Source organism: Leucoraja erinacea, chromosome 20 (assembly GCF_028641065.1).
Source record: "Leucoraja erinacea ecotype New England chromosome 20, Leri_hhj_1, whole genome shotgun sequence".
Lineage (NCBI taxonomy): Eukaryota > Metazoa > Chordata > Chondrichthyes > Rajiformes > Rajidae > Leucoraja > Leucoraja erinaceus.
The window spans coordinates 12,909,281-12,930,785 of record NC_073396.1 but is presented as its reverse complement, the minus strand read 5'-3'; the positions used below and the strand labels follow the sequence as shown (position 1 = coordinate 12,930,785).

At 44.5% G+C, this 21,505-nt stretch overlaps 2 protein-coding genes across 6 annotated transcripts in view; one reads left to right on the top strand and one right to left on the bottom strand.

The window, feature by feature from the left end:
• Positions 1–1,364, top strand: part of cog7 (component of oligomeric golgi complex 7) — a 35,609-nt gene extending 34,245 nt beyond the window's left edge. Inside the window, exon 18 of the mRNA XM_055651296.1 lies at positions 336–1,364. Within this exon, the coding sequence (XP_055507271.1) occupies positions 336–502 (167 nt within the window). The 3' untranslated portion in view covers positions 503–1,364. The remainder of the gene's footprint in view (positions 1–335) is intronic.
• A 7,618-nt stretch (positions 1,365–8,982) lies between these two features.
• LOC129706796 (amiloride-sensitive sodium channel subunit beta-like) overlaps positions 8,983–21,505 on the bottom strand; it is a 28,521-nt gene continuing 15,998 nt past the window's right edge. For all 5 annotated transcript variants that reach the window (XM_055651290.1, XM_055651292.1, XM_055651293.1 and 2 more), the window contains 5 exons: positions 17,331–17,409; positions 14,924–14,981; positions 13,319–13,377; positions 11,673–11,748; positions 8,983–11,107 (listed from right to left, as the gene is read on the bottom strand). In XM_055651290.1, coding sequence (XP_055507265.1) covers positions 10,754–11,107; positions 11,673–11,748; positions 13,319–13,377; positions 14,924–14,981; positions 17,331–17,409 — 626 coding nt within the window. In that variant the 3' untranslated portion in view covers positions 8,983–10,753. The remainder of the gene's footprint in view (positions 11,108–11,672; positions 11,749–13,318; positions 13,378–14,923; positions 14,982–17,330; positions 17,410–21,505) is intronic.

Genomic DNA, 21,505 nt, shown 5'->3' with positions numbered 1-21,505 from the left:
TTGCAGAGGAAGTGGCCATTTTGCCCCTTGTGCTGTGTTAGGTCTTTGAAGAATATCGTCCCATTCTCCTGCCTCGCCACCCTGAATAGGAAACGTTTTCAAAACTTTATTTCCTTATTTCTTCCAGCACTAAGTATTTTGCCGTAATATTTTCACTGTAATGAAAACATCCTAACCTCAACTTTTGAGCTCCTTACTTTCCACTCTCCAAGAAGTTTTTAAACTGTAAGGCTATTGTAATTTTGACTCATCATTTAACTCATCCTCTCCTTTGCTCTTTTCTGTCTTGATGCTGCGTTGCAATCAATCCTCTTCCATTATCTTCCTGTTCCCAGATTACCTCAGCAATGTAATGGATGCCCTGGGCCTGCAGCCATCCCGAGCTCTGCAGCAGATCGCGACGGCCTTGAAAGCAAAGCCCGAGGAATTCAGACAAGCTGCAAAGGGGCTCCCCCGGAGACTGACTAGTGCAATCGCAGCCATGAGGAGTATCCAGTACTGACCAACAGCTGCATGGGTGCAGTGATATTCTGGGCACACTGTGTGCACAAACACAGTCTGTTTCAATCTTACTGAGGAAGACCATCATTCGGAGCGGCTCGCAGACCGATTGCCAAGAGTCTTACGTCCTGGTGTGGTAGACTCTCCGTGCTAAGGTTCTTGGCACTAAGTATCTTAGTGTGTTCCACGCACAATCTCCAGACTAATTGAAACGGGCAAAGTTGGTAAATATTGCAAGTGCCTTGATCACTGGGTTAGGGAGGAGGAAATTGAATAGTTCCATAATCACTAGCTATAGGCAAAAACACCCAATGCAGTGCCTGAGATATGTTGACCCTTGAATGTGGGCTGTTGGAGGGTGGTTTTCTAGATCAGAATGATCCCAAGTAGCTCCTCAGCTTGGGTGACTGAAAATGAACCGAAAGAGTGCCCTTAGAGGGAACCCAAAGTGTCATGGTCAACTAAACTGGCACTGGGGAAACTAATAAATGGAGATCAAATGTTGAGAAAATATTTCTGAGGGTTTTTCGAGCAAGATTGTGTTAATACACATTGTGGGATGTCAGCTCTCCCAACTGGAATCACTTCACCCATGGTAATTTACATTGGGTAGAGGGAGTGACAGTGTCCCATCTCACAGCCTCACATCTACATTGGCTGAGCAAGAAAAGGGGATGATGATATCACCTCACCAAAACCATGCAGGGCAGAAAGGCAAACCTGCATGAAACTATAAAGAGCCAAGTAAAATGGCTGAGGGCTACTGACATGATGTGACTTGTGTCATTGGGTAATGAATGGGAGTGGTTACATTATATCTTCTTGTCATCGAGAAATAAAATAATTCTTTTTTGTTAAAAAATATCTTAAGAGTGTAATCGTTTATGAGAATGTGCATCTTTGCATTGAGCATACTTGGAATAGTTCTTCAGTTGCAGAATTCTTTCCTCCAACTTCTCTGGAGTTCTCACCTCTTAAGCGATGCTCCCTGTGCATCTCCTTCGGTTTCCAATTATTTATTTGCTGAAGCTCTTCTGATCCCTCTCATGCCATTTCACTGTGCTGAAGATGTAATATAATTAGAACATTCTCAGGTGTCTGGTAGTTTGCGACTTTGGACAAGTCTGGATGGTGTGCCTCAAGAGTCTAGAGTCTAGACATCTCTGAGAGCTGTGTTCCCCTTTATATATTTTTTTCCAGCGGTGTTTGCTGGATTGTGGGGAATGTGCATGCGCCCATCAGCCAATGTAACGGTTGTGCACAAACAGTTCACAGGCCCAAATAGAAGGGAATGGCTGCTATTGATTGATTGAAAGATACAGCATGGAAACAGACCCTTCGGCCCCACCGAGTCCGTGCTGACCATCGATCACCAGTTCACACAAGTTCTGTGTTATCCCACTTTTGTTTTTTCTTTTTGTCTGACGAAGGATCCCGACCCGAAACGTCACCATGTTCTCCAGATATACTGCCTAACCCGCTGAGTTACTCCAGCTCTTTGTGTCATTATTTCTATCTCGGCTCATTTCAATCAGTACATCTTATCTCTTTCCCTTGTGGTCTTCAACGTTTACCTTCAGGTACAGAGCTACAAAGGAACCGTTTGAGCTGCGCATCTATGTGACCAAAATTAAAGATTTATTAATTTAACAATTACAATGGCGTGGATGCCAGTTCTGCCAACACTGGGGGCAAAGGTCATTGGAATGGCAGTCAGGAATAATACTTTTATTGATAAAGACTTTGTCACCAATGTGATGGGATAAGAGGTGGGTTCACATCCTGATTGTTCACCATGTGAATGATGTGATTTGTAAACTGCTGCTCCACTTTATAAAACTATCGAAAGCCACTCTCACTTTTATTATAATAAAATAATAATAGCATTCTCTCCTTTACACATTTTTGTCATTATCATGTTTAGATTGAACTTAACCAAAGGCCATTTGCTCTTTATGCATGTGCTACTCTTTCATGGGGATGTCTGAATAGCCCCACTGTCCTGCTTTATTCCCCTTACCTTGAAATATTCCTCTACAAAATATTTGCCCATCTCCATTTTGAAAGTTCTACTGTATTTGCTTCCATCATCCTTTTAGGCAGCGTAAGTTCAGAATCTGATGGGTGAAATAGAAGTTCAATATCCATTGGCAATCACCAGTTTTCTCTGCCAGATGAAGCAGTTAGATTCTTATTGCCTTTTCATCTTCAAACTCAATTTAGCCGTTGCAGATGCTGACAACAGCGCAGAGTTATTGAAGCTGGGACTGAGCAAAGTTCCTCTTTGATGGATCAACTGGAATTGACTGGAGGGGATAATTATGCCTTTGTTTCTCTTCCATTGCCCCACCGTGAGTTCACAAGTGCACAGATTCCCAGACCTGCTGCTAAGGCTTTTTTTTTGCCTGAGTCCTGGCCAGCTCGATCCAGGTCAAACCTGTACTCAACCAACTCCTTACTGCAGGTCAGTCACTGTAGTCTGAGTTTGTTTTGGGTGGTGACCTTTCTGTCACGGGGCGGAAGAAAATGCATTGTCACCTTTTCTAAATTAAACTAGGTTGAACAACAGCCGCAGACTATTACCACAGGAAACATTTTTATGATGCTTGGTGTGAAACATAAAGCATCAATGTTATCAGGATCTCAAATGCAGTTCCAACTAGACCAAACCCTGGCTCAGTTTAAAGTGTCTAATTACCACCTTGTTTAGCAGTCCTTTACACATGTAATTCATTCTTGGAACAAAAGGTGATTCAATATAAATAGAAGACTTGCTACAACACTTTACATATCTCTGTAACTAATCAGTGCAATACCCGAGTGTTTGTATCTAACCTTTGCTATATTTTTCTGGAAGAGCTTTTAATTGCTTTCTTTTTGGCATCTGGGCATTGCTGGAAATGTCGACATTTATTGGCCATCCTTAATTACCCATTTTAATTTGATCTGTAGCAGTCCCTCTGCTCAAGGTGGCCCCACAGTGTTGTTGGGAGACAGTTTACAGATTTAAACCCAGTGACGATAAAGGCAAGGCAATTTATTGTTGGTTACACAAGAAAGCTGGAGAAACTCAGCGGGTGCAGCAGCATCTATGGAGCGAAGGAAATAGGCAACGTTTCGGCCCGAAACGTTGCCTATTTCCTTCGCTCCATAGATGCTGCTGCACCCGCTGAGTTTCTCCAGCTTTCTTGTGTAACCTTCGATTCTCCAGCATCTGCAGTTCCCTCTTAAACACAAGGCAATTTATTGTTCAGTTTAGTTTAGTTTAGAGATACAGCGTGGAGAGAGGCCCTTCCGCCCACCGGGTCCGCGCCGACCAATGATCACCTATGCACCAGTTCTATCCTCCACACTAGGGACAATTTACAGAAGCCAAATTAACCAACAAACCTGCACGTCTTTGGAACGTGGAAGGAAACCGGAGCACCCAGGGAAAACTCACACGGTCACAGGGAGAACGTGCAAACTTCATACAGACAGCACCCGTACTCAATCGAACCTGGTTCTCTTGTGCCCCTGTGCCACCCTTATTTCTGTGTTGGGATGGTATGTGATGTGGAGGGGAAGATGCAGATAGTGGCGTTTCCATTCACCTGAGGTCCTTGCCTTTCTACGTGGAAGTGTTGCAGGTTTGAGAGCTGCTTCCCTGGGGCTGGGATATGTGACCAACAACAACCATTACCATCTTGCTTTTGACAAAGTTGAACCCCAAACACTTGTCCTTGATGCCCATTGACTTCAGTTCCATCTGACGTCACATTTGGTTAGATACAGATGCTCCCTGACTTACGCAATCTCTCTGGCCCCTCTCTCTCTCTCTCTCTCCCCCTCCCCCCTCTCTCTCTCCCCCCTCTCTCTCTCTCTCTCTCCCTCTCTCTCTGCTCCCCCCTCCCTCTCTCCCCCCCTCCGCCCCTCTCTCTGCCCCCCCCTCTCTCTCTCTGCCCCCCCTCTCCTCTGCCCCCCCCTCTCTCTCTCTGCCCCCCTCTCTCTCTCTCTGCCCCCTCTCTCTCTCTCTGTGCCCCTCTATCTCTACGCCCCTCTGTGCCCCTCTCTGCACCCCTCTCCCAGTTACATGCAGGTAAACAAACATATTCCGACATGAGCTTCCTTCTCCCTCTGCATCCCTCCCATTCCCTCATCCCTGAAGATCTCCGAGATAACCCACACGGTCACGGGGAGAACGTACAAACTCCGTTGACAGCACCCGCAATCGGGATCGAACCCGGATCTCCAGTGCTGAAAGTGCTGTAAGGCAGCAACTCTACCACTGCGCCACCATGTCATGAACTATAACACAGAATGCATGCTTTGTACTTCGCTGAAAGATATTAGTGAAGCAATCGTATTTGTGCAGCAGTTGGTTAGTTTCATGAATCATCATTACTGATACATTATTTATCACAATTATTTAATTAACCAAATTTATATTCCATGGTGATAGTTCTTGTCGACAAGTCGAGGGCTCCAGATCATGAGTCCAGTTTGATAACTTATGCTGCCTGTCCTGCTGATTTACTCCGGCTTTTTGTGTCTATCTTCGGTATAAACCAGCATCTGTAGTTCCATCCTGCACATGATAACTTCACTATTGTGGCACTTATGTGCATCTGCTAAACGCCTAAAGGCATCACGTTTCTTTTGTTTGAAAGTGTTAAAATGTGCTTGTGATAAGTTTATTTTCAGAGTACTTTTTACAAGCACAGGCTTCTTTATGATAATTACTTTTATGAGTTTTAGATTTGAAATGCTTTAAGTTTTGTCTTGGTTTTGAACTGATTTCGATTAAATATACGTCATGTCACAATCTGGGAATATCACAAAATCTGGCAAACTTTAAATTTGTAACTGATTATAGTGATCAATGTTTTATTTCGGTCATTTATATTTTAAATTAATGTTATGTAAACTTAATTTTGATGGATTATTGACACACAAAACTGAAAAGTACCAATGGGTATATTTACAGAAGATGAAATCTTGATGGATTATGAGTTAAAAATGCTGTACTAAACCAGGCAGTAGAATAATTCGAACAACTTTGTTGTTGTTAGATTACAGATAAAAATGTCTATTGCTTTGCAATAACTGAGAAACATGTGGCCTCATTTTAAATCAATTTGAACATCTAGAAACTGACCTGTGTTTGTGCCTCATTTATTATGAGACCAAAACATGTTAACATGATTGATTGCTGTGATGAAAGAAGATGCAGCTCTGGAGAGAAGGTGCTGGCTTCAACAAGGTTAATCCAGTGGATTCTGGCAGAGGCTACAAAGGCAATAGATTATCAAAGACCCTGCCCATTTCCAGCCCCAGTTAAATAAAGTTCAACACATTTGCAGGGTGAGAGTGCTTGGTTAATGCCTTTTACAGAACAGAATTCATTGAGCTTCATGGGGCACGGGTAGAGTTTCTGCCTTACAGCGCCACAGACCCAGGTTCTACGGGTGCTGCCTGTACGGACTTTGTACGTTCTCCCTGTGACCGCGTGGGTTTACTCCAGGTGCTCTGGTTCCCTTCCACACTCCAAAGATAGACAGGTTTGTAGGTTATTTTGGCTTCAGTAAAAATATTTAAATTGTCCCTAGTGTGTAGGATAGTATTAGTCTGCGAGGCAATCAGCGTGAACTTGGTGGGCTGAAGGGCCTGTTTCCGTGCTGTATCTTTAAAGTCTAAATTCATACAGCCTGGAAACAGGCCCTTTGGCCCGACTTGCCCATGCCTATCAAGATGCCCCCTCTACACTAGTCCCCTGCCTGCTTTTGGCCCATATCCTTCTAAAACCTGTCCTATCCGTGTGCCTGACCAGTTGCCCATGTTTTTCATTCGAGAAACAGCGCAGGAACAGCGCAGAAACGTTGGCCCATTGAGTCCGTAACGACCAGTGATCCCCGTACACTAACACGTCTACACACTAGGGACCATTTACAATTTTTACCGAAGCCAATCAGGAAATCTGAACATCTTTGGGATGTGGGAGGAAACCGGAGCACCCGGGTAAAATCCACGTGGCCATGGGGAGAACGTTCAAGCTCTGTAAAGACAGCATCCATAGTCAGGATTGAACCTGGGTCTCTGGTGCTGTCGGGCAGCAACTCTACTGCTGCGCCACCGTGCAACTGAGGAAAAAGGAATTGTATCTTGGAGGCACTTGGGGGAAACTCTTCATCAAAGCAGCTAGAATGGAGAGTGGAATGGAGACCTTGCAAAGTCTGTCCCCAGCACGTTATACTTTACTCAACATCCCAGCATCTGCAGTTCCTTGTGTCCTTGAGAATATCGGGGTGGGTGGAGGTATCGTCAAGATAGCTGTGGGAGTCTCGACTTGTAATGGATATTATACATTTTTTAGATTGCATTTTCTATTTGTATCAGAATGGGTCAGTTCTGCTGAAAGATTATCCATTTGCAATATTAACTCTTTTTCTCCACCGTCAATGTCGGATTAGCTGGACTTGTCCAGTATTTTCCTTTTGTCCTCGGTTCTCTGCAACAGTTCTGACTTACACTTCACAGCTTTTAAATCCCAGATTGTTTGCCTTCCCTCTCTCCCACCTCTCTTATTAATTTGTGAAGTGGAGGGCTCCATAAACAGTAAAACCACCTAGGCATCCTGGCTTTACTTTGTCAGTGTGCCTTTCCATACCCCACCACCAAAAACGAAAACTTCAAACTTGTGTCCTCACCGCCCCAGCTCTGATGAGGGACCTCAAATCTAAAACATTAACCATGTTTCTCATTCCACGGATGCCGCCTAAAACCTGCTGAATGCTCCGTTCATTTTTGTTTTAATTTTTATTTTTGGTTCCCGCATCTGTAGATTTTATTTTAAAATGTTCTAATTATGTTTCATTCATAGCATGGCATGTTTTTTGTTCAAGAAGGGAAGTAGAGAGAATCTAGGAAACTATCTAGAATACTCTCTAGAATTTAGAAGATTGAGAGGGGATCTTATAGAAACTTACAAAATTCTTAAGGGGTTGGACAGGCTAGATGCAGGAAGATTGTTCCCGATGTTAGGGAAGTCCAGGACAAGGGGTCACAGCTTAAGGATAAAGGGGAAATCCTTTAAAACCGAGATGAGAAGAACTTTTTTCACACAGAGAGTGGTGAATATCTGGAACTCTCTGCCACAGAGGGTAGTTGAGGCCAGTTCATTGGCTATATTTAAGAGGGAGTTAGATGTGGCCCTTGTGGCTAAGGGGATCAGGGGGTATGGAGAGAAGGCAGGTACGGGATACTGAGTTGGATGATCAGCCATGATCATATTGAATGGCGGTGCAGGCTCGAAGGGCCGAATGGCCTACTCCTGCACCTAATTTCTATGTTTCTATGTTTCTATATACTGATGGGCCTCATGTTTGGCTATAGTAGAAGATTCTTCAGGATAGGATGTACTCCTATTTGGATGAGAATGGGTTAATTAGAGACAATCGGTATGGCTTTGTGCACGGCAGATTGTATCTCACTAACATGATCAAGGTTGTTGAGGACGTAACGAAGATGATTGATCGGTGTAGGGTGCTGGATCCAATTAATTTTAGTAAGGCATTTGATAAAGACCCCCATGGTAAACTGACCTTGAATATTAGGATGCATGGAATTAACAGTGACTTGGTTGTTTGGATTCAGAACTGTTTTCCTGATAGAGGGTAGTGGTGGAATACAATATTTAGGCTGAAGGTCTGTGACCAGCGAGCTCCACAGGAACTGGAAAATCTCCAATTAATGGCAAAGCCCTTAACAGCATTGATGCACAGAGGGACCTGGAGGTCCATGTCCATAACTCCGTGAATGTAGTTAGATTGGTAAAGAAGGCATATGGTATGCTTGCCTTCATTTAATGGGACATTGCGTTTAAAAATCAGGAAATAATGATGCATGTTTATCGGACATTGGCGAGTCTAGATTTGGTGTATTGCGTGCAATTCTGGTTTCCCCATCACCGGAAGGATGTGGAGGCTTTGAAGGATGTGGGTGCAGAGGAGGTTTACCAAAATGATGCCTTGAGATTAGAGTATTTCAAACTTGGATTGCCGGAGGTTGAAGGGAGACTTGATAAAAGTATAATGAAATTATGAGAGATATTGATAGGGTGGGTTGTCTGTACAGGGCAGATAGCTAGCTGAAAGAGTGGAGGAGAAGGGGTGGGGCACTAGAAACCAAGTGATAGGGTGACACAGGTGAGGAAGGGTTGAGTAGCAGATGAATCATCTCTCTCCCACCTGACTCATCTGCCAACTAAACCCCTTCACCTCTATCCACCTATCACTTGAATGCTCTTGCACCACTCCCTTCCCTCACCTCATCCACCAGCTATCTCCTCTCCACGTCTGAAGAAGGGTCCCAATCTGAAACGTCATCTGTCTATTTAACTCCATAGATGCTGCCTGACCCACTGAGTACACTTTTTCACTTGAGATTCCAGCATCTGCCAGTCTTGTATCTCCATGTCATAAATTTATTTCTATCTTTCAAAGAAAACATTTTCAAAAAATAAATATATTTTTATTTCATAGCGCAAGTAATTTCATTGAAACCCATATTGTAGAACATTAGATGCTTAGTTTCTCATAGTTTTCTGTGTGCCTGTGACTAACTATTAAACCCCTTTTTCACGGGGCGACTTGACGCAAGAGGTAACCAAGAGTTTAACATCGTGGGAACCTCGTGCGATAACAGTATGGCATTCGTGGACCACCGTGGCGATAACGGCAGGTAATCGTGTAACTTGGGTACTCGGGAGAAAATTCAAGCAAGCTTGAATTTCTCCAAGAGTGACTTGTACACTTGTGGTTGAGCATTGCAACATTTTATGAACGTAGTGGCCAGTGCGATATCCGTAGTAACTCTTGCGTTTACCGTGGGAACTCCTGCGAACGGTAAACCCGGAAGCTGGACAGAGGGGACAGAAGGTGAGTAAAAAAGGTGTTCTCAATGTCGCCAATGGAACATGTGTCCATCGAGGACGTCCCACCTCATTGTCATTGTTGGAGAATCTTTTTAACAGGAACACTTGCAGAGATGGCTCCCAGAAAAGCTCAAAGAAAGGGGGTAAAGCATGTCAGAAAGGTTTTTGCCATGCAGGAGAATGAGGAGGAGACGCAGCAAGAGACAGGTGGAGAGGCAACAGGAGATGCCACAGATAACACTGCCTGTGGGCTCCTTGGAGCAGGGAGAGGGTGAGCAAGGTGGATTTCAGATTGCCTCCCCAGTAGCTGTTGTAGGAATAGCCTCTACAGACGCTTATGTAAAGGGAAGATGGCAGAAGGTAAGGCCATATAACGTCTCCAGGGAACAAGAGGGGGAACTTGTAGAATGGTACCAATTTAACGAGATTCTCTACGATAAATCCAGAGAGGATTATAGAAACAGGGAGAGAAAACGGAACCTGCTGGAGACGAAGGCTGCGGAGTATCCCGGGTGCTCATGTGAGTATATATAACGATATATCAGTTCATCAACAGGAGAACCATTTAATGTTATCCAAGATTTAAAAACATACAATGCTCTAGATGTAAAAGTGCTGTTTTTGCAGTTAACTTAAACTTATCTTATAAGTCTGTCTGTCTGCCCTGCAGCTGCAAAGTAAAAAAGTCGCAGACAGCTTTTACACCCTCTGTGTTTGAGGTTGGAATCATGTCTCTAAGTGCCATAAAATAAATTATGGCATCATTTGTGCCACGTGATGATTTAATTGCACTTGACAGTTTACAATGTCATTCAAGATTTAACGGGAAAGCTCAGGAGACGGACAAGTCACTCGCACAAATAACAGAAATGCCGAGTACCGTGGGAACTCTTTGTCTACTCCCCCCGTTATATCATGTGATATCGTGCTAGACCACGACCACTTCACTCTGGTCACATCTTGCGTCAAGTCGCCCCGTGAAAAAGCCCATTTACAGTTTCAATCTTCTCAGCAGCACCTGTCCGTAGCATAGTTGTATTTGAGTTGGACCTCAATGCAAAGGACTATCTGCTTGGATATTGGGGTGCTGATTTGTGAGTGTGTACCCTTGGCAAATCAGTCGTTGTGTTTCCCGCAATAGGTGAATAAATACCATTCCCTCTGAAGAGATTTAAGGCATCTTGAAAGATGCAAATTATGTTCTTAACTGATGTAGCTGGTATGACTGTCTGCAGAGACAGCACTATTATGCCACCCCGGTTCAAGCAAGTGTTTCTGCCCCCATTTGAAATCCATTACAAACGTCTATGGAACGTGGGTCAAACATCGGTCGCTAGCGGCTCAGTCCCAATCGTTGACATGTTGGTTGATTGCAAGGATGCGGAGAGAGTCGTACTGTGGAGGTGGGGTACCTGGCACAGCCTGGGCGCATGGCCTTTCCACGCGGTTTTCTTCCTGCTCCGGCTGGAACCCATCGTTCACCTGCTCCTCGACCGCCTGGCTCACGGTTGGCGGCGGGTGGGAAAGGTGCCCCCGCGCTCGGCGGGACCTACGCTCCGAACACCACTTCACCCCCTTGATGACCGTGATCCACAGGCAGTCGATCATGATCTCCACCAGCTCAATGATGCACAGGACCGAGCCGCCCATCCAGAACCCAAACTGTCCGCCCAGATTGGAGGGAAGCCAGTCGATCTGGAATTAGGAGAAGCGTTTTCTTAGATTGCAAAATCCACACATGGACCCTACCCACACCCAACGAAATTCCTTTCACAATCTCCGAACCATGTTCCCTCTCATGGATTCTACCCCATAAATAGATATCCTTCGAAGTCTGGGTGGAAAGGACGTCCCTCTTGGTTCTGCACACCTTACGTGTAACATATAGTCTACAACCTCATCATAACAGGTAATACGAACATTAAATAGCATGAAGGTACACAGAAATGCTGGAGAAACTCAGCGGGTGCAGCAGCATCTATGGAGCAAAGGAAATAGGCAATGTTTCGGGCCGAAACCGAAAGGTTTCGGCCCAAAACATTGCCTATTTCCTTTGAAAGGTAGACTATATGTTACACATAAGCTGTGTAGAACCAAGAGGGACGTTTTTCGGCCCAAAACATTGCCTATTTCCTTTGCTCCATAGATGCTGCTGCACCTGCTGAGTTTCTCCAGCATTTTTGTGTACCTTCGATTTTCCAGCATCTGCAGTTCCTTCTTCAACACATTAAATAGCATGATATTTACTATGCAAACCTACCGTCAAAGCTGGATCCTCTTGTATTGTCCTGAAATTAATCTCTTGGAAATACAGGTTTAATGTCAGGATGCTTGGTCTGTAAGAAACAATTTGGATCATGGTTATAAATGCTCTTCCTGATGCGTTTTATCGTCATGTCCAAACTGCCTTATGCTTATGGTTATGTTTGTTACCTATCTCCTTGCCCAGCATGCCTTTGCAATATCCCCATAATCTAAAGTTCAATCAAACACCTTCTCGTTCCAAACTCTTCTCCTGAGAGAAACCGCTTCTCCTCATTGACCTTCCCAACAGGCAAGAGAGTCAAAAGTGTTTATGCACCAACAACGGAACAATGAAATTCGCACTTGAGACGGCACAACACAATAGACGTAGATAATATAGAATAAACAATAAACCAATTCATTAATAGCCCCAATAGTTTAGGTGAGTATCGTTTAGATAGAGATACAGCGTGGACACAGGCCCTTTAGCCCACCGAGTCTGCACTGACTGCGATCACCCGTACACTAGTTCTATCCTACGCACTAGGGGCAATTTACAGAAGCCAATTAACCTACAAACCTACACGTCTTTGGAGTGTGTTGGAACAGCCAGAGAAAACCCACGTGATCATGGAGAAAACATACAAACTCCATGCGTACAGCACCCGTAGTCAAGATCGAACCCGGGTCTCTGGCGCTGTGAAGCAGCAACTCTACCGCTGCGCAGCTATACTATATGCCGCCCTATACTAGTCCAATAAGTACGGCGCCATCTAAAACCCATTAGTGCCATACTATGGAGACATTATGTAATCGGCAGAGCAGGTGAGGATTCTGTCGATTATTTCAAGATTGTAAACATGTCATTTAGGTCTTTGCTCCACCTTCAATGCTTATTCTTTCTAGGCCCTCAATTTTCTTTCTCATAATACTCCAATTAAACACCGTAGGGCCATAGTTGTCACATGAGAAGTGCTCCCCTAATTTGTGACAGTGAGATGTGAGTTGGATGCTGCATTGCTCCAATGTGCCTCTTGAAACAGAGGGTACTAAGCATTGTAAGGATCAAAGTTTCCTCCAACTTTTAGTTTTGTTTTAGTTTAGAGGTACAGCGGGGGAAACAGGCCCTTCGGCCCAGCGAGTCCGTGCCGACCAGTGATCCCTGTACACGAGCACTATCCTACACACTAGGGACAGTTCGCAATCTTTACCAAAGCCAATAAACCTACAAACCTGTATATCTTTGGAGTGTGGGATGAACCTGGAGCACACGGAGAAAGCCCACGTGGTCACAGGAAGAACGTACAAACTCCGTGCCGACGGCATCCGTAGTCAGAATCGAACCCTGGTCTCTGGCGCTGTGAGACAGCAACTCTCCCGCCGTGCTACTGTGCCTCCCATCAAGGAATTAAACCTTACACAAAAAAGCTGGAGAAACTCAGCGGGTGCAGCAGCATCTATGGAGCGAAGGAAATAGGCAACGTTTCGGGCCGAAACGTTGCCTATTTCCTTCGCTCCATAGATGCTGCTGCACCCGCTGAGTTTCTCCAGCTTTTTTGTGTAACCTTCGATTCTCCAGCATCTGCAGTTCCCTCTTAAACACAGGAATTAAACCTTCTCTGATTGTTTCAGAGAAGAGACTTCAGCCAACCATAAACTCACCTGTTTACGGAAACAGTTGAGAAATCCCTCTCGTAAGATAAGATGGAGTAAATCCAATTCTGAAATTCAGATTGAGAAATAAACTCAGTCACAATTATTATCGGCTTTTCAGAATAAATATTTCATAATTTGTTGTGGCATTGAAGGACGACATTTGGATCATTGAGTCCACAACGACTCTACAGACAATCCCTTAAATCCCATTCCCCCGATTATACCCCTGCAACCTATTCTCGTTCACATGCCAATTTTTTCTTCCATGACCGGCCTACGCACTCAGAACAGTTAACAGTAGCCAATTAACTTAGCAACTAATATGTCTGGGATGTGGGGGAAACTACAGCACCCTTGAAAACCCACATGTTCACTAAGAAAATGTGAAAATTCTACTTAGACAGCACCTGAGGTCATGAGATAATTGGGTGTCCCGATCTGCGAGGCAGCAGTACTGCCTGCTACACCAGCGTGACACCCAAATGAGTCACCGTATAATATAAATAGTGTTCCCTTATTCATCAGTCATGTTATATCATTAGTCTTATGGAAATATCCGTAAAGCATTGGACTGAAATTCCTTAGCTCTGTACTGTGACAGTGTTACAGCCAGCCAGAGTGTTTCTGCAGAGTCGAGGTGACTGGGTAAACCTCCTACCAATTAACCTTGATGATTGAGTTACTTTAAGGGACTGATAATGATTGTGTGTACATAATCCTTTACTCGCTGCATTCTTATCTGAAGAAATTAACCTGCTTTTAATGGGAAACATTGCTGTACTTTCTGCTTCCTCTGACCTTCAGAAAATGTTTTTTCTCTTGCGCTGTACAAGAGACTGCTCGGGGTCAGGTTCCACCTTCAATCCAATGCTGATACCCTTCCGTTAGGGAAGGGAAGGAAATCTAGGGACATGTTCAAACCTGGGTTTGATCCTGATCTCTGGTACTGTCTGCGTGGAGTTTGCATTCTACCTGTGACCGCGTGGGTTCCCCCAGGTGCTCCGGTTTCCGCCCACATATCAAAGGTGTGCAGGTTTGTAGGTTATTTGGCCACTGTAAATTTCCCCTAGTGTGTGAGAAAGTGGGATAGCAGAGAACTAATGTGAACATGTGATCGATGGTCGGTGTGGACTTGGTGGGCGGAAGGACCTATTTCTGTGCTGTATCTCTAAAGTCTAAAGCTATGACCCAATGCTTTCTTCCTGATATGTTTGCAGGGAATAATGTGCTTGTTGTTTCTCTGTGTACAGGGGCATCTTCTACTCAGCACTTCCGTCTTAATGGTAATTTTATACGAATATAAAGAATCTTCCCTACTTCACGTGAAGTTGCAGAGTTACGACAAACTCCTTAAAACCACTCAGTGTTCAGCCATCACTCTGGGAATCTTTCCCCAGTGAGCAATGTTAATGTGGACAGTGAGTAATGAGACACTTTCCCCCTGACCAGCCAGTTAACTCCGATGCATCTCAAATGAGGGCAGTGGTTCCCCAGTTGTATCAGCATGGGCAGCAGGGGGATGAATTCTGGACACTCTTGTTCCTCAGTCCTGGTACAAACTAAGGCAATGGGGAAGATACTCTTTAAGATGGAGTAAGTACTTGGGCCTACCTCTGCAGATTCCGATGGCCAATCTGCCATAGAGATGGTCAGTTTATACTGGGTCTCACTGTAGGGAAAGAAGTTGTGAGTTAGTTTACACTTCATAGACCATCACTGATTTCAACTCCTCTCTTACGCTCTTCACCTTAATCATTTCTCCCGGGTGCACAAGATACAGCAGATGCTGGAATTTGATGCAAAATACAAACTGTAACGCCTACTATGTTCTGTTGTGCTGAAGCAAAGCAAGAATTTCATTGTCCTATCAGGGACACATGACAATAAACTCTCTTGAATTGTTGGAGGAATACTGATGAAGTGTCTCAATCTGAAATCTTCAACAAAGTCTTTCCCACTACTGCTGCTGCTCAACCCACAGGCGGGACCTACAGTTTGTTTGTTGTCTGTTGTCTGTCTGCCCTCTCTATGGCTCATTCATATTCCTTTTATCGCCTTACAATCTCTCCCCTCCTTCATTTTCGCTATTTTTTATTCCACCTCTCCCTGTCCACCTCCAAGTCTCTCCCCTTCTTTCTCTCTCATTCCCCATATCTCTCTCCACTTTCTCTCCCTCTCTTTCTCTCCAGTTATCTCTTCTCTTTCTATTTCCCCCCATCTCTCTCAACATTCCCCCAGACAATTACTTTCCCCTCCCTAATTTGCTCCTTTCTCTGTTTGTTTTTTTTAACAACAACCAGGCCACCGTAAAGGCGACTGCGGAGGCCTCAATAGGCCCGACTATGGGTGGACATGGGGATGGGAATTGGACTTTGTGCCTTCCCTCATAATGGGGAACCATTGTGGGGGGATGTTTTTATGTTTACATTTCTTTATTATTGTTATGTTGTATTCTTTTGAATGCGCTGCAATGGCAATCTGCATTTCACTACACCAATTGGTGTATGTGACCAATAAAGAACTTTTGAACCTTTGATGTAATTTGACCCAATTCTTCATCCACTTTTTTAATTATCTTCTCCAAACTTACGTAAACATCCTCAAAATATATTGGCGTCAGAACCTTTCTTCACAAGTGAACCTCTACTTTTTATCCTCTAGTATTCACCCTCCATGGCCTTGATGTGTCATCATCTATTGCCTTAACGATTCAATGCTTGGCCCCACATTACCTCCATCTTCAGTGCCTCCCCTGCAAGGCATCAACTTCCAATCCTTCACCTAGCATTGCCTCACCCTTCTTTGCTTCATCTTTCACTGTATTGCATTTTATAGTCTCACTCACTCAAAACTTCACCTTCCATTGATTCATACTCCGTTTAATACTTTATCATTCCATACGTAAGATCCCGCTGTACCTCACTCTCCAATGTTTCACCTTCTATTGCCTTGCATTATTCATCCACTCGGCATCATCTCACCATCAGTTGCCCTATCTCCCGCACCTTCATTGCCCAACATTCTATAAATTCACCTATCCCTTGGCTCACCCCTCAGTTGGCTGATCCCCTTCATTGTCCTCTTTCAATAGTCTAGGACTATTCATTGCCCACGTTCCTCTCCTTCCTTTGCTTTACTTTCTATTCCAAGAATCCTTAATTGTTTTAACCTGTTATTGCCTCTCCCTCCAGTGCACCTAAACCTATGTTGTCTCATCCCTGAAGCAACTAGGTCTGTATATTGCACATACACCATTGCTCCACCCTCCATTGACTTAAACCTTCTTTGTCTTAAATGACTAGGTCTACGTATTGCTCAGCCCCCTCCATTTCTTTGCCCTCTTCCACCCTCTTCCTGCTACTGTGCCTCCACCATTATGCCAGCATACATTGTATGTTAATGACACTGGCCTCTCTTTCCAGTGTAATGGTACTGAAGCTAACTGTTGTACCTGTGCTGCCACCTGACTGAGATTAGCTGGCTTATGGGTGGAATCTGAGAGCTTGATAATATATATGACTTGGTAACAGTGGTACACACACTGCCTTGAGATCTGGAGTGATCACAACAAGGGGTACTTGTAATAGTTATTGTTAATTAAATCAGGCCCAATGTGCATGTGTAACACAGTTCCCTTGGACCTTTAGAATTGTGCAGAGGGAAGTTGGTCTCCAACTCTGACATCCCTTTTGCTTTCTCCATTCATGTAACTCTATCACATGTTCCCCTGGTGAAAGAGTCCAATGGTCACATTGAGCAGGTGACCTCTTGGTGGATGACCATGGTGACCATCTTGCCCTGTCCACCCCCGCAAGCATTTTGAACGGCGCCTTTTTTATAATAGATCTTGTCTGAGCATTTGAATGTCACCAACTGTGGGGATAGGGTAACAGTTCACATGCAATGTGACTGGTGACTGGACTAGGCTTCAGCAACAGTGACCGAAGCGGGGCGTGATGCAATCTAGTATGGAATCTAGGCCCAAATGGCCTTTCTGGACAGTATTGACAGTACTCACTTGCAGGGTTGTTTGCAGATCTTCAAGCATTTGGAATGCTCCACTTCCATCTGCTCCCTCAGTTTGTAATAACAGTAACCTGGTGACATAACAGAATGGAAGATGAAATCAATGGCATTCACGACTGACCGACCGACTGGCCAACCGTCTGTCTGTCTGTCTGTCTGTCTGTCTGTCTGTCTGTCTGTCTGTCTGTCTGTCTCTCCTTTCCATTCTAAGCAATAATCACAATCCTAATCTCTTCCTTGTCTACCGCAGTCAATCCTTATTTACACAATGTAAGGACGTTAGAGTCCGATTTAAAATATCCTCTAGATTCAACGATAGGACCCTAAAGGTTTAATGCGCTGTCAGGACACAGTAATATGACCATGTCAATGTAATGCACTCTCTACATTCTGTTGCAGGATTCTATAGGCTTAATATACAGTTTTTCAGGCCTCTATTCTGAGTGCTTTATGTCGCTTTCCCTTTCTTTTGGCTTAAAATTGAGTTTATTTGCAAAGTCAAATAAAAACTTAGATTCAAATATCACCCCCTTTGTCCAGGGTGCACTGCCTGCAGTCCCTGAGGTAGCAAAAGTCCAGGAAGGCCCTTCATAGCTCCTTTCTCAAGAGTCACTTGAGCAGGAATGTCACCTCCAGCGAAAGCGGACTGTTGGCTTGGATGGTCAACAGCCACTGCCCGAGAATGGTCCATGAGCAAGCTGGCGAGATGTTCTCTAACTCTCTGACCCCCCCTTCCTCATGCACTCTACTTGTATCTGCTCTGGGTAACCAGAGATCAGGAGCGTGGGGCCACAATGCAAGGAGCAGCTCCTTCGAGGATTAAAATTGGGGCTGAAACCTTACATGTTCCGTGAAACCTTACATGGGACATGGATTGTCAATGCAGTAGATGTGACTGGTGACCTGGGTGTCCACGGACCAGCTACTAACTGTGTCAGAGACACAAGGAACTTCAGATGCTGGAATCTTGAGCAAAACGCAAAGTGCTGGAGGACAGTGAGTCAGGCAGCATCTGTGGAGGAAATGGACCACGGATTGATGCTCTACCTCTGGGCCCACAATATAAAGTGGGAGGGACACCAACACAGACTCCCCCTTGTGGACAAATGGCAGAGCGGACAGCCATGGATGACAGACCAGAACGGGGAAGAGAGGTGGAACAACCCATACAGGAATCCCTTTCATGGGGAATAGGATATTTCTCGGGGATGATTCACACTGTGGGACCGGCTCCTGGTTTTCAGGTCCTGGATCTAATGTACCCTGTGGAAATCAGCTCCGATGGGATCATCCCACACTCTTAATACCCCCAGGAAGCCCAGATTGATAGGGCTGCTGGAAACGTCAACAACTGGTCACGTGGCATGTTTCTCTTCCATAAGGCCCATCCCCAAAGCTGGCCACCCAGGCTGCCAGTGTCACGGACCTTGATGCTGAGCCACTGTTTGGTCACTTTGGCATCAAGATTCAGAAGAAACTCATTGCAAGACGAAGCACTGAGTCTCTGCTTCTCTATTGAGAACGCAAACAGAGATTAAGATGAGGAGGGCGAGGCATTGGATGGGGATAGGCCATTGGATGGGGAGGTACCCATGTCCCAGACTGTGCAAATGTCCCGGGAAAAGACCATCAACATGCTCAGAGATGTACAGTTATCATTTGCCAATGGGAGTTATGTGTCCAGAAGGCTGACTCCTGAAGGAAAAATATATGTTGTTGCTACATGCCACTTGGAAGATGCTCAATGGCCGAGTGTCCCTGTGAGGTTTGAAACAAGGAGATGCAAACTTGGTACAAATACCTATTAGTGACTTAGACTGCCCACCTCAGCTGGATTTGCAACTAAGACTCAGTGCAGTACAGTGTAGTGCCACCTCATGCAATGAGTTTCTTCTGAATTTTGGTGCTAAAGTGACCCACTAGTGGCACAACATTGGGCCTCCCGCTCAGTTTATGACCAGCGCTCAGCCCCTGCAGCAAAGCAATTGGAACCGTCCTACTCAACATCCTAACTCAGTGGTGATGTGCCTGAAACTCCTGAACGATTACCAGCCAAGCTTGCTTAACGAAGTACAGAATGGCCCGCAGAGTATGGTGCATCTCATCTCTTTTAACATGGAGTCCACAGACCAACGACCTACCAGAAGCCCAGAACATTTCTCCAAGGACCCTGCTGCTACTGTGTAACTATGTAACCACTTTGGGTACATCCTCCGTAACCTTGAGGAACACATTTTTAGTTGAAGCCACACAAGCAGCTGGGCAATTTAATACAATCTTTACATTCTGAAATGGGACCCTGTAATTGATTCCATAACAGGAGCTTGTCAGGTAAAATGTTTTCTAGATTCAGCAAAAGGATGCAGATGGTTTAATAACCTCTCTAGAATTCAGTGTGACAAATTAGTACTCTCTAGATTCAATAATGGAACTTTTAAGTTTAATAATTCACTCATTGTCTGATGGAATACAGATGGTCAATGCAGTATTGATACACTGTGATAAGACACTGTCAGTTTAATAGATTCTGCAGCAGTGCTTTGTCAATGTGATAGCTACGCTAAATTTAATACGTGGCCAATATCAGTTCAATGGGCACACAAGAGACTGCAGATAAGATAACCTGGAGCAAAATAGATGCTGGAAGAACAGGTCAACAGCATCTGTGGAGTCAAAGGGATGGTCAACATTTTGGGTTGAGATCCTGCAGCAGGACTGAGCGTGTAGAAGGGAGATAACCAGTATAAAGAGGTGTGGGCGAGGAGGATTGTCATGGACTGGAGCTGGGTGGGGAGAGAAATGATGGGTAGATGGAGCCAGGTGGGGGAGGGAAGGGAGGGATGGAGTTGTGGAAAAGCAGTTGATGGATGATAGGTAGAAATGGATGTAGTGGCCATTTGGCTTGTTTTGTGTGTCATTAATGATGGCATGTGTCTTTAGATTTTAGACTGCCCGTTATATTGTGGATGAGATTTATGATGTATTTTAAGGCATGTTTGGAGTACGTTTCTGGTGCAGAAGCTTAGTTTTTAGTTTAGTTTTGGATCAGCATGGGGAAGGCATACCCTTTGACCATGCGAAGCATAACGGAGACACAAGGAGTTTTCTAACCTTTAAAGCAATATGCTGGAGTTCGATGAAGATTATAGTGTATGAGTCAGAAGAAGTTTGGATGTACCTTATTGTTTTTTCGTCAACAATAAAGGATATATTAATCAAAAGACTGTGCAATGAAGATTTATCTGTGAAGAAGCTGTGAAGGTCCCCGTCGGAAAGCTCGCACGCGTATAACGACATTCTCCTTAACCATGTAGTCCACTTAGCGGCTAGAGGGAGTAATTTCTTGAACGATGTAAACATCTGCCGCTACAATGGATAAGGAGAGAGTGAGGAGCCGGTGGGGGAATCAGAGGGTAGAGGTATAGACTGGAAGGTGACAAGTGGAGACACAAAGAGCTGCAGCTACTAGCATCGGATAAGAAAGGTGCAGTAGACCTAAATAAGGAGGGATGATGGGTGGATGAACCCATCAGGGGATAGAGCTGGGGACCGTGGATCAGTTAAGTGCGTGGTTCAGGTGTGTTCAGGTTAAGTATGTGGGTGATAGATGAAACCAGGTGGGGAGAGGGGGAATGAAACAAGGTGATGGGGCAGAGGAGAGGGTTGGAAAAGGGGAGGAGGGTTGAGAGAAACTTTGAATGTACTAGCCACAATCCTTTAAAAAAGAAACATGTCTGGTGTAATCCTCTATCTAAAATGTCCACTAGTGGTTTAATCCATCCGGAGTAATCCATGGTGGATTTTTAAAAATCAATTTATCACAGTATCTGCAATTCCTGATGGGTCCCTACCAACAGCTAGGTTCTGCACACTGGTATTTTCTCTTCACTCGAGTATGACTCGATTGTGTTTATGTGTAGTATTATCTGATTTGATTGGAGAGCAAGCAAACAAAGTTTCTCGCTGTATCTTGGTAACACATGACAGTAATAAACCTGTCAATGCACAATCCGCGATGGACGGCTGTTAATGTAATTCACGACGGGCATTGTCAAGTCCGTGCGATCTCTACACTCTACAACATGCGCTGGAGACCTAATGATTAATACCATCACTATAATTCGTACCCAGATTCTGTCAATTGAAGATACTCCCCTAATCGGCAAA